Here is a 15612-nt window from a genome sequence, read left to right as displayed (position 1 = left end):
CAATACTGTTCAACGAACATGGGCAGCTTAAATGTTTCAGTCAATAGTATTTTATCTAACCAGCCTTGTGCCAATCTGGAAATAAAAATACATTCATTTTGACCATGTCTATCGTATTTTTAACAATAGAAACAATAACCCTACCTATCTATTTTATACATTTGACGACCACGCAACAACTAATTAATTATCTATTTGCATACAGTACCATTTTCAAATAATTCACTTAGTCACGTGTTATTCATGTCGGCGGCCGATCGTAAAATCCGCCAGATCACGAAATTCCTAGGCATTTCGTGAAATGCCGCCATTTCATGAATTGGCTAAGGGACATCCGCCATATCGTTCAAAACTCACCGTTTAGCGATTTGCCTAGTGACGTTTAGGCAGATCATGAAATTCCTAGGCATATCATGAAGCGCCGCCATTTCATGATTTGGCCAGTTTAGGCAGATCATGAAATTCCTAGGCGTGTCATATGAACTAAAGCAATTACTTCGCTTCCGTTAACATTTCCGAAAACATTGATTAATGTCCATTCTGTTTTTTTCTGTAGCCAGATACAGTTGCAGGCAAACTCCGCGATTAATGAACTTAAAAGCCTAGAATTAAATTTAACATGTCTTTAGTATTAAGCTCGAGCAAAACTGAATCGTGTACAGTCGGTTCTCTAACTTATGCATGCGTTTTTTCATACTTGGATTCAGTTTCTTCGATTATCCATGCGAACTTATCACTATCACGTGTTAGGCACGGCCCTACACAGCGCTACGTCATCGCGTCAGCACCTCGTACGACAACTCAACGTCACGGCGCAACGTCACGACACTACGTCACCACGCTACGTCGCCGACACAGTGAATTAGGCAATCAGTTTCGAACTAATTACAAAACCAGTGTGCACAGTGACTCGCGGCCTTTCGACACCTAACATCGGGTCCTATAGGACAACACGAAACCATTCGTGATAGTTTAAGTAAAACTTGTATTCTTTTATCATTAAATTTATTATTATTAAATCCGCAATTATAATTCATCTCCTCCGCTGCTGCCCCCTCCATAATTGGCGCAGTCGTGAGTCGAGCCGAGTCGGTACGCGAAATCTAACATCGATATCCGTCCTGATCACGTTCTACGTGCACGTTGGCTCTTCAAAGAACCTGAGCAGCACAGACGAGGAGACCATTTTGCCGCCTGAGTAAGAGGAAGAAAAGTGACATCGTGAAATGTGGTGGTGAGTACACATAGGGTTTGGTTGCATTCCTGTGTATTTCCCAATATCCAAAATTTTTCACCCACTTTCTGCCCGATCTCGGGTGTGCGAACGAAAAGTTCTGCGCACCGCGCGTAGCGATTCTTTTAGAAATTTAAGTAGTATACCAGAACACGAGAAAATGGGAGAAGTAGATATAGATGATATTTTAAAGCCCTTAGAGTAGTACCAGAGTTCGATGGTAATCCTAATGTTTTGGTTAGATTTCTTAATTTGTGTGATAAAATAATTACGACATATGTGAAACCAGGTGCCGGGAATGATTTAAATAATTTATCCATATTAAATGGAATTTTAAACAAAATAACTGGTTCCGCAGCGCGAACCCTTGCCACCAATGGCATTCCTGACACTTGGGCCGGGATTAGAGAATCACTTATAAATAATTTCTCTGACCGCAGAAATGAAACTGCGTTATATACAGATTTGTCTATGATGACGCAAGGTCGTGATACTCCCCAAGTATTTTATGAAAAATGTCAGCACCTACTGAGCACCATAGTAACTTACGTTCAATTGCACGAATCCGTAGAAACCACCATATCAGCGAAAAGAGAGTTATATAAGAATCTAGCTTTGCAAACATTTTTACGAGGCCTATCTGAACCTTTAGGATCCCGCATTAGATGTATGAAACCTAGTTCTCTGGAACAAGCACTCGAATACGCACAAGCAGAGCTCAATGTAATGTATTTACAAAACAAAAATAAAAACTACGAAATTGCGCAAAAACCTCAATTTTTCCAACAGTTCAACACTAACATTCCACAGAGGCCATACAATAACAACACGCAGCATCTTCAGCAGCAGCGACCTGATAACAATACTAATTTTTTTAGACCTCAAACTAACCCACAGCAGGCTGGCCCATCCAGGACTCAGCAGATGTTTCGAGCATTACCTCGTTCTAACATGTCCACAGGGTTTAAGATTCCCCAAAGACCCATATTTCCCCACCAGAATCAAAATTACCCCAGACCTATGAGCGGTATTAGTCATCCTGTAGCCCGCACTCTAGCCCCAAGTAGAAACTGGAATCAGTACCCACACCGTAATAATAACAATGCAAATACAAATTTACATGAATGCCTATTTTCTGACGAAAGCTACGTTGACAACAACTATTATGCTGACTATGACTATGACTACGACCAATCCCCGGAGTTATATGTACCTTCCGATGATGTCGAACAGATAACTCAAGTTCAGGAACCGGACACCGTAGCTGAGACCCAAGATCCTCAAAATTTTTGCAAGAATGTTACGAAAACTTTACCCGGATAGAAATTAATTCACAAAATCAACAACAGTTGCCCTATGTACAAATACAGAACCCACCTTTAAAATTGCTTATTGATACCGGCGCGAATAAATCTTTTATCAGTCCCGAAGCTGTCAAGCAATTTTACACCGAATATCCACTACAATACGATCCATTTGTTGTGACAAACATACATGCATCCACAATCAATGACTACTCTATAACGATCCCGTCTTTTCCAGAATTTAATAGTGATCAACCGCTGAAATTATTCGTTTATAAATTCCATGACTACTTTGATGGTTTGATTGGCTGTGATTTGCTAGAACAATGGCAAGCCGTGATAAATTACGGAACCCGACAGTTTAGAACCCCACAAGCTATAAACCCGATATGTATGTACACCTCCGGTAATATAAATTTACTTGAATCCGTAATACCCGCAAATTCTTCCATACTAGTAGAAACCCCAGTAGATGTCCAAAACGGCGACATTTTCGTGGAAAGGCAAGTACTTTGTAATTGCATTATAAGTAATTGCATCAGTACCGCAAACAATAACAAAGGTATTGTCGAAATCACCAATCCGTTCCCACATGATGTAATATTCACGCTAACCGAGCCGGTTAACGCTGAGTTATTTAATTCTGAGACCAGGTGTCGTCGCAGTGATGACTCACAGCGAATTTCGCGAGTTGAACACGTGTTATCTCGGTTGCGCACAGATCATTTAAATACAGAGGAGACACTCAACTTAAGGAAACTTTGTACCAAATACGCAGACATATTTTACATAGAGGATGAACCTCTTACATTTACCAATCAAATAAAACACCACATAAAAACCACAGATGAAGTCCCTATTCATAGCAAGACATATAGATATCCGTACATTCACAGACAGGAAGTTAAAACACAAATAGCTAAAATGTTAGAACAGGGAATAATTCAACCATCAACATCAGCCTGGAGCGCACCCATTTGGGTAGTCCCAAAAAAATCTGACGCATCCGGAAAAGTAAAGTGGAGATTAGTAGTTGATTTTCGAAAGCTAAATTCAAAAACAATAGATGATAAATACCCCATCCCCAACATATCAGACATCCTAGATAAACTAGGCAAATGTCAATATTTTACAACCTTAGATTTGGCAAGTGGCTTTTACCAAGTAGAGATGAACCCTTCCGACATTCATAAAACTGGATTTAATGTTGAAAATGGTCATTACGAATTTCTACGCATGCCAATGGGTTTAAAAAATTCCCCGTCCACATTCCAACGCGTAATGGACAACGTATTACAAGGATTACAAAATTCTATCTGTTTAGTATATCTGGACGATATATTAGTCTTTTCCACTTCCCTTCAGGAACATATAATCAATCTGGAAAAAATATTCCAAAGACTAAGGGAATCGAATTTTAAAATCCAAATGGATAAGTCAGAGTTCATGAAACAGGAAACTCCTTATCTTGGGCATATAATTACTCCACAGGGCGTAAAACCCAATCCTGATAAAATTTCAGCTATAAAAAAATATCCCTTACCAAGAACTGCAAAGCAAATAAAGCAATTTTTAGGCCTACTTGGTTATTATAGGAAATTTATTCCGGACTTTGCTCGCATAACAAAACCTTAACTCAGTGCCTAAAGAAAAATAAAGGCGTAAACATTAACCAGGAATATATAGAATGTTTTGAGAAATGCAAGACTTTGCTTATAAATGACCCCATATTGCAGTACCCAGATTTTTCCAAAGAATTCATCCTTCGAACAGATGCTTCTAACGTTGCCCTTGGTGCCGTCCTCTCGCAGGGACCCTTAACTTCCGATAAACCTATTTCATTTGCGTCCCGTACATTAAATGACAGCGAATTAAACTATAGCACAATTGAGAAAGAACTATTAGCGATTGTGTGGGCAACTCAATATTTTAGACCCTACCTCTTTGGTCGTAAATTCAAAATTATAACCGACCACAAACCTTTGCAGTGGATGATGAACCTTAAAGAACCCAATGCCAGAATCACCCGATGGAGCTTGAAACTATCTGAATACGACTTTTCGGTAATATACAAAAAGGAAAATCTAATACCATCGCTGATGCATTGTCACGTATAGAAATACATAACGAGGTCAGTTCAATGATAGCAAACTCACCTGAAACTCCCAATGTCTATGACTTGGAGGACAGACAGACAGAGACAAACCATACAAGCAACGAAAGTCCAATTTTAGAAATTCCTATTTCTGATGATCCACTTAACAAATTTACTAGACAAATAGTTTTCCGCATCATCGACCGAAAATCACGTATCTCTGATACCCTAACAAAGCCATTTGAAACACATTTAAGGACATACGTTGAAATCTGTAAAGAAAATTTGGAACTGGAGTTAATAACCGCAATTACTAAACATGTTGATCCTAAATATCGTACAGCAATACTAGTCCAGCCTATAGAAGAAATGTATACTATAGTACCTATCATACAAAATACATTCAAAAACACGTCCATGAAATTAGTATTAGTGAAATCTGAAATAGAAAATGTTTCCAATTTTGAACGACAGCAAGAAATTATCCGTAAATACCACGAAGGTAAGACAAATCATCGCGGTATAAATGAGTCATATTTAGCATTAGCACACAAATATTTTTGGCCAAAAATGCGCGACAGCATTACCAAATACATAAACGAATGCATCGTGTGTGGTCAAGCTAAGTACGAACGTTGCCCGATTCGACCGCAATTCCAGGTAGTGCCGCCGGCAACAAAACCTTTCGTTACCATCCACGCTGACACATTTACTGTTGAACGCGAAAAATACTTAACAATAATCGATTCATTCTCTAAATACGCACAGGCATACCGGTTATCTGATGGCACCGCACTTAGTATTGTAAAAGCCTTATTACAGTTTTGCACTCATCATGGCCTGCCTTTAACTTTAGTAACGGATCAAGGTACCGAGTTCACGAACCAGCTAGTTGCAGAATTTCTAAGAGTTCATAAGATTAATCACCACAAAGTCGCGGCGCATGCACCAAACGAAAATGGCATTATAGAAAAATTTCATAGTACTTTCCTAGAACACTTGCGAATACTAAAACTCGAAAACAGTAGTGAGCACTCGAAACATTTAGTACCTTACGCTCTATTGGCATATAATAGCTCAATACATAGTTTCACTAAATGTCGACCCTATGACTTAATAAACGGACACTTCGACCCACGAGACCCTATTGACATTGACGTAACAGAACTTCTATTGCAGAACTATATTAATGACCATCGTAACAAAATGAAAACTGTTTATAACCTTGTGCATAATTCCTGTTTAGAGCAACGAGAATCCATAATGACAAGAGTAAATATGAACAGAAATCCTAACATAGAATACTCTCCCCAGCAAGAGGTTTACATACGAAACCCTCTTGCAGATAGACAAAAAATAGCTCCTAGATACACCCATGATACAGTTAAAGAGGACTTACCTGTTCACATATACACTTCCAAAAAACGAGGCCCCGTTCCTAAGTCCCGACTTAAACCAGTACGTAAATCTCAATTGTTACAGGCTTCATCTACCGATGTGGACATGGATCAGCTTGGCCCTAACCCAAGAAATCCACCTTGAAAGTTTCGATGATGGACCTGGAATCCTGCCTTTTAAAATGGGACCAACAAAAGTCGTTTCCCACTACCACACATTTTTGCAAAGCATTCAGCTTGGCAAATTACATGACGACATTGACCTCATCAAAACACAGCTTACTAACGCAAGTAATTCCTTAGCAAATAATACATTTCGTTTCTTCCAATCCCAAATTAAATATTTGTATGCTAAACTCAATAAGGTTTCGGCGCAGTTGAGTACTTTCTCTAGCAAAAGAGTGCGACGAGGACTTATAGATCCTTTAGGTTCAGTTATTAAAAGCATAAGCGGCAACTTAGACCATAATGACGCCATTAGATATGATCATGCTCTCAAAATTCTAAAAAACAATGACGAAAAATTGTCGAAAACTTTTAATGAACATATAAGCTTAAATAAAAAATGGATGGTTGAACATAAGAAAATATTGTCAGCATTGAATACCAATCAGCAAATTTTAAGTAAAGATTTATTAAATTTAAAGAATGACAGTATGTTAAGCAATGGAAAACTGCTGGATTATGCACATCTTGCCCAAATGTTTAATATCGTTAGTGAAAATATAAACGACTTATATACCGAATTATTACGTATAGAAAACATATTAGCTTTCAGTAAGTTAAGTAATGTGCACCACTCTATTTTAAGTATAAGTTCTCTAAAGGACATGATTGGGAAATTGCACGAGATATATAGCAAAGATCAAATCTTAGATTTAGATACTAGAGATTACTATAGCTTCATAAATGTAGGTTCTTATTTTTCTAAGAATGATTTAGTAGTTGTCCTAAAAGTACCAATTATTTGTCAAGGCTCATTTGATTTTTATAAGTTATGCCCATTGCCAAACAAATACGGGCGCATCCTTATTCCTCCATATCCTTTCATAGCAACCAACCCTCAAGAATATGTGTACGTAGAGGCAGAATGCCCTAAATCCGGCGACTGGTACATCTGCCAACAAAAACTCAGCCATCAGATTCGTACGGAGCGAGACTGTATTCACAAACTCATTCATTTACAGGAGATAGATGGAACGTGTAAAACCACGCCTATCTCTCTGTCTAAGGAGGCTCTATTGGAGCTGGACGATCAACATTATGCCATAACATTTCCAAATCCTACTAAAGTACAAATCAACTGCCAGCAGGAGCAACATATCATTTTGAACGGAAGTTACGTCGCAACTATCCCGCAACACTGCTCTCTCAAGTCTTCACAGTTTACTATAGTAAACATTAATAACAAACTCCGAGGCCAACCACTGAAAATAATGTCAATACAACCAGAAACCAGAAGCCAGCAATCTAGCCCCATGTTGAGAATGAACTCTATCAATTTGAGCAATCTTGAAGCTATCGAGCAACAAATATCTATGGAAAAGCCGATCGAGACAAATGCGATCCAATCTTCAACCCTCTACCACACTACATTACCATTGTACCTTATCATACTATTCGGAGCAGGTGTAACAGCCTTCATACTATATCGAAAACATCGAGCCAGAGCGAAAGTCGATATCAAGCAAGATAATATAGAGCTGAAGAAAGCCGCTACATTTGCACTAAACCTAGCAAATAGTAGCTCGACTTAGAGGGGAGGTGTTAGGCACGGGCCCTACACAGCGCTACGTCATCGCGTCAGCACCTCGTACGACAACTCAACGTCACGGCGCAACGTCACGACACTACGTCACCACGCTACGTCGCCGACACAGTGAATTAGGCAATCAGTTTCGAACTAATTACAAAACCAGTGTGCACAGTGACTCGCGGCCTTTCGACACCTAACATCGGGTCCTATAGGACAACACGAAACCATTCGTGATAGTTTAAGTAAAACTTGTATTCTTTTATCATTAAATTTTATTATTATTAAATCCGCAATTATAATTCATCTCCTCCGCTGCTGCCCCCTCCATAATTCACGTCACTCTTTGCTTAGTGTTGGAGAACGTTGAATTTCTAACTGAATTTACTTAATTTTATTACTTGCCTTTTAATTGTTTTGATAAATCGATTTTATTTCTAACAATTCGTTTCTATTTGTTACAGAAATGTGGTATACAACCTCAGTTTGACGGACTTGACGGAACAGCGTCGCCTGGTCTGGTACTCTCCAGAAAATGACGTCAAGATGTGCGTCGTTAAAGGGAAAGACGAGGTCAGTATACAAATAAGCGTGTGGCTACTTTTTGGCAGGCCAGGGTCACTTAAGCACAATAAATAGAGGCAGGCCGCACTTTTTCATAATTTGGATAACATGTCTACCAGTTTAATTCGGTATCGTTAATAGAGATTTTTTTTTATTTTAAACTATTTATTTACCTTACATTTAATACTTTTTTTATAGTATTGAACTTTGTGACTAATTGTGAGATTCTATGAAATTCTGCAGATACAATGTGCAACTCAACATAAAAATTATTAAATTTAAATTAAGAATACCTAAACAATTTATTTCAGCGGTACTGAATCACAAGTAAATATCGGTATAATTAATATTTCTGCCGGTTTAAACTCATAAGAACTATGTAATGCTGCTACGGCGTAGCACGTGCTACAAGCTACGTATCTCGTAGCAGTATTGTGTTTTCTGTTAGTACCTATTGTTCAAATGAAATCATCGTTACTTTTACCAAAGCCCTTATGATGGAAGATTCTTTGCACTTAGTTTTAATACATTTATAATAACGTTAATTAGATAATCATCCGTTACTTTCGAATTTATCAGAGATTCTTTCATAGTGTGCGTCCCGGGTGCATTACGTCTAAGTCTAACGGTAATGTTCTATTTCCAATTATGCACAAAAATATCTGTCACTTTTTGTTGGAATTTTTAGGTCTAGTTTTAGGATTTGTAAATTTACATATAACAAAATAAAACCGTCATAGAAATAGTAGTTTGCTATTTACCAAGATCTTTTCTGGTAGAGAGAAGAGCGCACATTATCTACCATCACTTATTTAAGTTACGCTTTGTTCAGGTATTTTTAAATTGTTAAAGAACCTTTATCAAGATGCCATTCAAAATAAAATCTGGCGCTTCCTATTTTACAAGCTTTTATTTAGTTTCACCTGTCCCAATGTTTGTCTGTAATCAAATCTTGCAAGCTGAGTTTAACCCACTTCCGGTAGTCGGATTAACTTGAAATTTGGCATACTTTAATTAAATCTGGTGACAATACAATAATCTCGTAGTGACATCCTGGTGGTCCAGCCGGAATCGTCTCCGCAGAACGGAACTCCACAACGGTTAATGGCTTCGACTTAAAATTTGGTACGAAAATGTAGTTTGAATGACAATTCAAGTACCGTCAAGAAAAATTACAGTCATCAAAATAAGGAAACTGAATCACGTACCAGGGTGCAACATTTTCATAACCAATTTTGCTATGATTTCTTTGGCAGATGTATTGGATGTTAACATGGCATTAGTAGCACAGAGTTTCCACACTGATACGTGAATCAGTTTCTTTGACTGTACAATCTCTTATAAAATAGGTATGCGCAATTTATAAGAATGCACCTACTTAAAACTATCTCAGATATAATCTTCGTCTGAAGATAAAATAGTCAAGCTTCCAACGTTTATTTTTACGACTCCTAAGTCATATACTTCATGTTAAACGTAAATTAAAGCGCTCTTGCTAAATTACCTAAACCTTATGAACATGTGCAAGAATAAGCTACATTTTATGCGGACAGTCTGTTGACATAAAATATAAAGCAAATAAGTAAATAGTTGATTCCATGGAATCTAATAACACTATTTACTAAAGGTTCGCCGCTTAACAAAAACCTTTAGGCAGTTGCGGCCCGTATCGAAACTGCGGTCCTTTGCGTCAGTCGCCGTCGCCTGGCAGCTGATTGCTTAGCGTTCGAGGGACGATCGGAAATTCATGCTTCAATTGCACACGACCCAGCCGTACGAGCTGTTTTACTCCGCTAACCACCCGTCAGACGTGCGAAGACTTCCGCCAATCCTTAACCAGATTTAACAGGTTCGAACCGCCTCAGCCTGCCCAGTCCTAAGGCATCGATTATAGGCCAAGTTTGTGAAACAATCTTAAACAATTTGACCGACTTGGCCAAACTTCGAATTAGGTTCTAAACACAAACGTTCTAAAATTCAATCGTCGTTCGAAATACGGGTTCTTGTTTCTAATACCGCGTTCAGTATTCACGGAGTGTTGCGAATTCTAAAGTTGTAACACACTGGCCGAGGAACACGGCCCGGCTAGTGGTTGGTGCAGACTGAGGGATTGCGAGGAGCGGAATGGAAACAGTTTCAAGGACCGGAACATTCGGAGCGTTGTACATAACAAACATATAGCGCGGTACGAGTCGCTGCGGGATGCGTTCAACTGATGGCTTGCGTAATGGACACAGCTGACGCTAGTTGAATGCGAGCATTGATTCACTGTTAAGGCTCTCAAAGACTCTCTCACATTTATTAAAGGGTAAAAATTCCAAAGAAAAATCCATTAAAACATAGCATTATTCGTTCCAGTCTTTGAACAAAACAATAGAGCCAATATTGTAAGGCTTTGTACAGCGTTCACAAAAATCGCTTCAGCAAATTCATTGCAGTACCTTTGTGTGAAACGTTTGATAAATTTCCTACAAAAATGTATAACCATATATTACGGTATCCAAACTGTTTCTGGAAACAATAGAGGCATTATGTAGCCAGTCAGACAAGTTAATAAGTTCTTAACTAGAATAAGCCAACTGAACACCTATTGTTTGCAAACACATGTTTGCAAGCTGCGCCAACCGTCATAATCTCTATTATCTCAATTTAATATACCGTGGATGTCTTCATTGTCAGGGATTATATCTCTGGAGCTGTCAGCTTCGACGGCGTAATCTCGAAACACCTGTATCGCCTACATAGTGTATAGATTGAAATTTATGTTTTATCCTTTAGATTCTAAAAGTTTAGAAAGTGTGTGCATTTTGAAATTGTTGCAGAATATTTCAATAGGCAATTTAGTTAGTTTCATTGAAAGCTCCTATAAATGTTTTTGAGTATTATAAAGTTGAGATTGACAAATTCATCCATACATAATCGAGTTTCTGTTATTTATTTTATAATAAAGCTTTTTTTATTGACTGGATTTGCATTCTCATCCAACTTACATAATATGTATACCGAATTTCAAGTCAATCCGACTACTGGAAGTGAGTCAAAATGAATTTGCAAGATTTGACCCAAAAACAAAAACAGCAAACAGGGCAAGTTAAATAAAAGTTATAGAAATGTAGGTACCTATTGTATGTAGTATCTCTTCACTATACAAGGTACTAAAATTCAAACCGCCACGTTAAAGGCTTAACCAAAATTTAAGGAAAATTTCCGTTTACATGGGCGTTCTGTCAATCCAACCCAACCGCCTATTGAATTAACTACTCCGATTAAATATTAAGATACCTTGACTATATAGGACGCGTCAAAATAAATAAAAATACTTACCTAATCAATCTCACTCATATTTTAAGTATGTTTATTTTTATGTATATATATGTGTGTGTGTGTGTGTTTGTGTGTGTAGATTTATTAATAACTTAGATGCCAGTAAAAGGATAGTGTTCACGTTATAGCGGTAAACTAATTTAATACTAAGAAAGTAACCAAAGAAAGCTAGTATCCACATAAACATAAAAAATAACGGTATCGTAATCAGAATCACAAAACTGATTTTAAAATAAGTACACGTTTTCTACGTATGCTCTGCTCAGTATAACACATAGGCGAAAAACTATCTTACCAAATTCTAGTTTGTATGTAAAATCGACACTACGGAATCTAATTTGAATACGTTTAAAACTTCTAACGTTCGCATAATAGCTGCTTTAACTAATTTTGATGTGGTTTTCGCCATTTTCTTCGCCTTTTAATGAAGCAATCTACAGACTATGTAGTTTGAAAAATATTATGTGACTTCAGAAAATGTGGCACTAAAATTTGAACTTACCTAATACACTTGAATAGGTAATAATTTAAATTCTGATCACGGCTTTGTACCTCTTTTATTCGCAGTGGGCATTGATTTTAGTATTCAGACATGTTTCTTCGTACGACGACGTATTTCAGATCCCAGGTATTCAGATTTAGCCTAAGAGTGTGCATGTATTCAATGGTGCAGTTGGTTTACGAAGTGGACACTGAGTCTGTATTGGAATTCATACATATTAAAAGTTATAAATACACAATGTAATGTTTTCCTCAATGATCATTTGCCATGACTGTTTTTTTAACACTATAAATAATTTCTGATCGTTATAAAAGAATGATTGGTTTTTTGGAGTCTTTTTTGTATTTTTTATTTCAACTCCAAATTTGTTACTTTTACGGGTATCCCGTGAAACCATATCGAAAATACAAACTGAGACATGGATGCACAGAAAAACCAGAAAAAGAGACCAGCGCTGGGCATCTCTTGTCTGGGTGAGCGGTTGGTTCCGAAAGAGTGTGACGTCTCTCGATGAGAGCGGATCATAGATGTCGCTAGTGCTGCTGCATAAGTAGCGTAGTAGAAATAAGCAACCTGAGATATGTATGCATAGGAAAAATTCGTGTCTAGATTCCTGTCCAACGGCGGTAGGGGTTATAGCACGCAGCACGGATTGCTGAGGACCTGGGTTCGATTCCCAGCGCTGGTCTCTTTTTCTGGTTTTTCTGTGCATCCATGTCTCAGTTTGTATTTTCGTTATAAAAGAAACCTAATCTATTAGAATTCTAAATAATGAACGGGATCCGAGGCCGTATTGCCTATCGTTTCTGGCGCTCGCGATCGCAATCAAACGACAGTTTTTGTATGCGAAATCTGTCATTTGATTGCGATCGCGATCGTCAGAAACGTTAGGCAATACGGCCTCCGGGCACTTTAGCCATAACTCATCATCTACAGCCCTTCTCACAGGTCTCCTCTTAGGATGAGAGGGCTTCCGCTGTAGTTTCCATAAAGACCCAGCCAGTGATAATAGAAAATTTACACTCACATCGAAAATACAAACTGAGACATGGATGCACAGAAAAACCAGAAAAAGAGACCAGCACTCCATGTCTCAGTTTGTGTTTTCGATATGGTTTCACGGGATACCCGTAAAAGTAACAAATTTGGAGTTGAAATAAAAAATACAAAAATACTCCAAAAAAACAATCATAATTTACACTCACTTTTGAATTGCATGAAGTGTATGTATATTTCTGCGGGACGGGTCCCTTAATCGAAAAGCTCATGATAAATTTCAAGTGTAATTTCGCACCCGCATTGTGCGCACCCACCCGTATTCGATCCCACGACCCTCTGCTTACCTAATCCAATGCAGTAGCCTCGTGTCAAAACACAGGTGGATCCATACAGCATGGCTACCTTTCCGTTTTGAAACTTATAGTACTATTCTGTCATTGATCGATGGTGTCTATTTACGTCGACGTGAATAGAGCCTGTGTCAAATACTCACGAGGTGGCTCCACGCTGCTGTGATGTAGGCCACGTGTTATAAGATGAAGCGAATCTGTACTTTGATTAAAAAAAAATCGAGATATCCAGCAGGGGTCACCAATTGGCGGACCGAGGTTCAGACCGCCGTTTCATTTTGTGCGTTGTATTACTAAGTAAATACATATTTAATAAAATGTATCTCGCGGTTTCTCTTTACTGCCGTCTATTCGACAACGGGCAGGATTTAATGACAAACTTACACCAACTTTATTCCAAACTTCTAAAAAATAGTTCAAGAAAAAAAAGTAATTTTTCATATTGATATGTAAAAAAAAACCTTGTTACTTTTGTACGTTATTATTTTCTTATTTAATAAGAATAAACTGAAGTAGAAACGGTCCGCTATGATAGCTTTATTTTAAAAACCGGACCCCTGAAGAAAGTAATTGGTGATCTCTGGAAGTAGTTACGGCGACTAAATTTGGCATGGGCAAGATAAGTTTACGAGGGCCAAGACAGCACACCACACATGACTGTGAATAAAAAAATGACCTTTCTGATTTCACCTTAATCTACATAGTTAATCTAGTACCCAACCACTGACTGAAATACAATAACTTTTTGTTACAATACTCGTAATCTTTGGGATTCGTTTTTTTGATACCTTTCACAGGTTTCATTTTAAAAATATGTCATCTTTTTTTTAGACTCCGTATGATGATGGTAGAAATGAATATGTAGTTAGTGTGTATGTTATGCCTCAATAAAAGGGACACAGTACCTTTAGCCATAGCTCTTATTGAGTGTTCTACTGATGGGTAAAAGCTTTCTCTTCTTTCTGTCACGTTACTTAAATTTTTCATGATTATTTAGATAATTTGTTCTACAATAATACCAACCACAAAAATGTAAATATAAAGTGAAGCCAACTGGTAAAGGAAAAAATATGGTTATTGGGGCTTAAAGAAAAGCTGCTTTCGCCGCTTTTTCCATTTCAGTCACCGTTTTCCCAACACTCTGTTCTGTAGAATTTGAGATGGGGTTATCTAAATACAAAGTGTAGATTAAACCATCGTTTAATCAATTTTTTTAGTTAACTCATTTTACTCATTTGTTTTGATCCATGAAGAATAATAATAATAATAACACAGATCGTACTATCCACTATAATAGACCTGACATCATATTAATAGATAAAATAAACAAAACTACATACCTCATAAACATCTCAATCCCACACACCATTTGCAAAAGACCATCATGGAAAAAATAACAAAATATGCAGACCTCAAAGACGAAGTTGCTAGACTATGGAGACAGGAGAAGGTGTACGTAGTTCCAATAGTCCTATCTACAACAGGCGTCATCCCAAACCACCTACACCATAGCTTAAATTATTAGGCATAAAATCACACGTTTACACAATTTTACAAAAAGCCGCAATACTTAATACATGCAGAATAGTAAGAAAGTTCATGCAACTAGACCCTGAAAATAGCCCTCCGCAATCTTCTTAAAAAATATTTATTCTACAACTCTTGCTACATTTACTTGGTGGATAACCCATAAAATGTAGTTAATACCAGCCTAGAGCTGAGAAAAACCAATCCTTCGAAAATAATAATAATAAATAAATCTTTATTGTTCAAAACACATGTATAATTACAATATGAACCCTGGAGACTGTGTTAGTTTTCAATGTGTTACAGACTCCAGTAGATACCATTATCATAAACATAAATTCGTTGTTAAGAATAAACAGAAAAAAAAGAGAAAGTTACATAAAAAATGACCATTAGGTTAAAATAACCATCACCACTCCTTGTACGTACATCATATTGTGTGCGAGGGCGTGTGTGTGTGTGTGTGTGTGTGTGTGTGTGTGTGTGTGTGTGTGTGTGTGTGTGTGTGTGTGTGTGTGTGTGTGTGTGTGTGTGTGTGTGCGTGTGCATAAATAGGTATATTA

The 15612-nt window shown here is 37.6% G+C and overlaps 1 protein-coding gene across 4 annotated transcripts in view; it reads left to right on the top strand.

Moving 5' to 3' along the window:
• The window catches only part of Sema1a (semaphorin 1a), a 462244-nt gene that overhangs the window by 426218 nt on the left and 20414 nt on the right, over window positions 1–15612 (top strand). For all 4 annotated transcript variants that reach the window (XM_074097330.1, XM_074097329.1, XM_074097331.1 and 1 more), the window contains exon 4: window positions 8248–8356. In XM_074097330.1, coding sequence (XP_073953431.1) covers window positions 8248–8356 — 109 coding nt within the window. The remainder of the gene's footprint in view (window positions 1–8247; window positions 8357–15612) is intronic.

Source organism: Choristoneura fumiferana, chromosome 14 (assembly GCF_025370935.1).
Source record: "Choristoneura fumiferana chromosome 14, NRCan_CFum_1, whole genome shotgun sequence".
In the NCBI taxonomy this organism is placed as follows: domain Eukaryota; kingdom Metazoa; phylum Arthropoda; class Insecta; order Lepidoptera; family Tortricidae; genus Choristoneura; species Choristoneura fumiferana.
The sequence above is the reverse complement of the archived record's forward strand: the minus strand, read 5'-3'. Positions and strand labels throughout refer to the sequence as shown.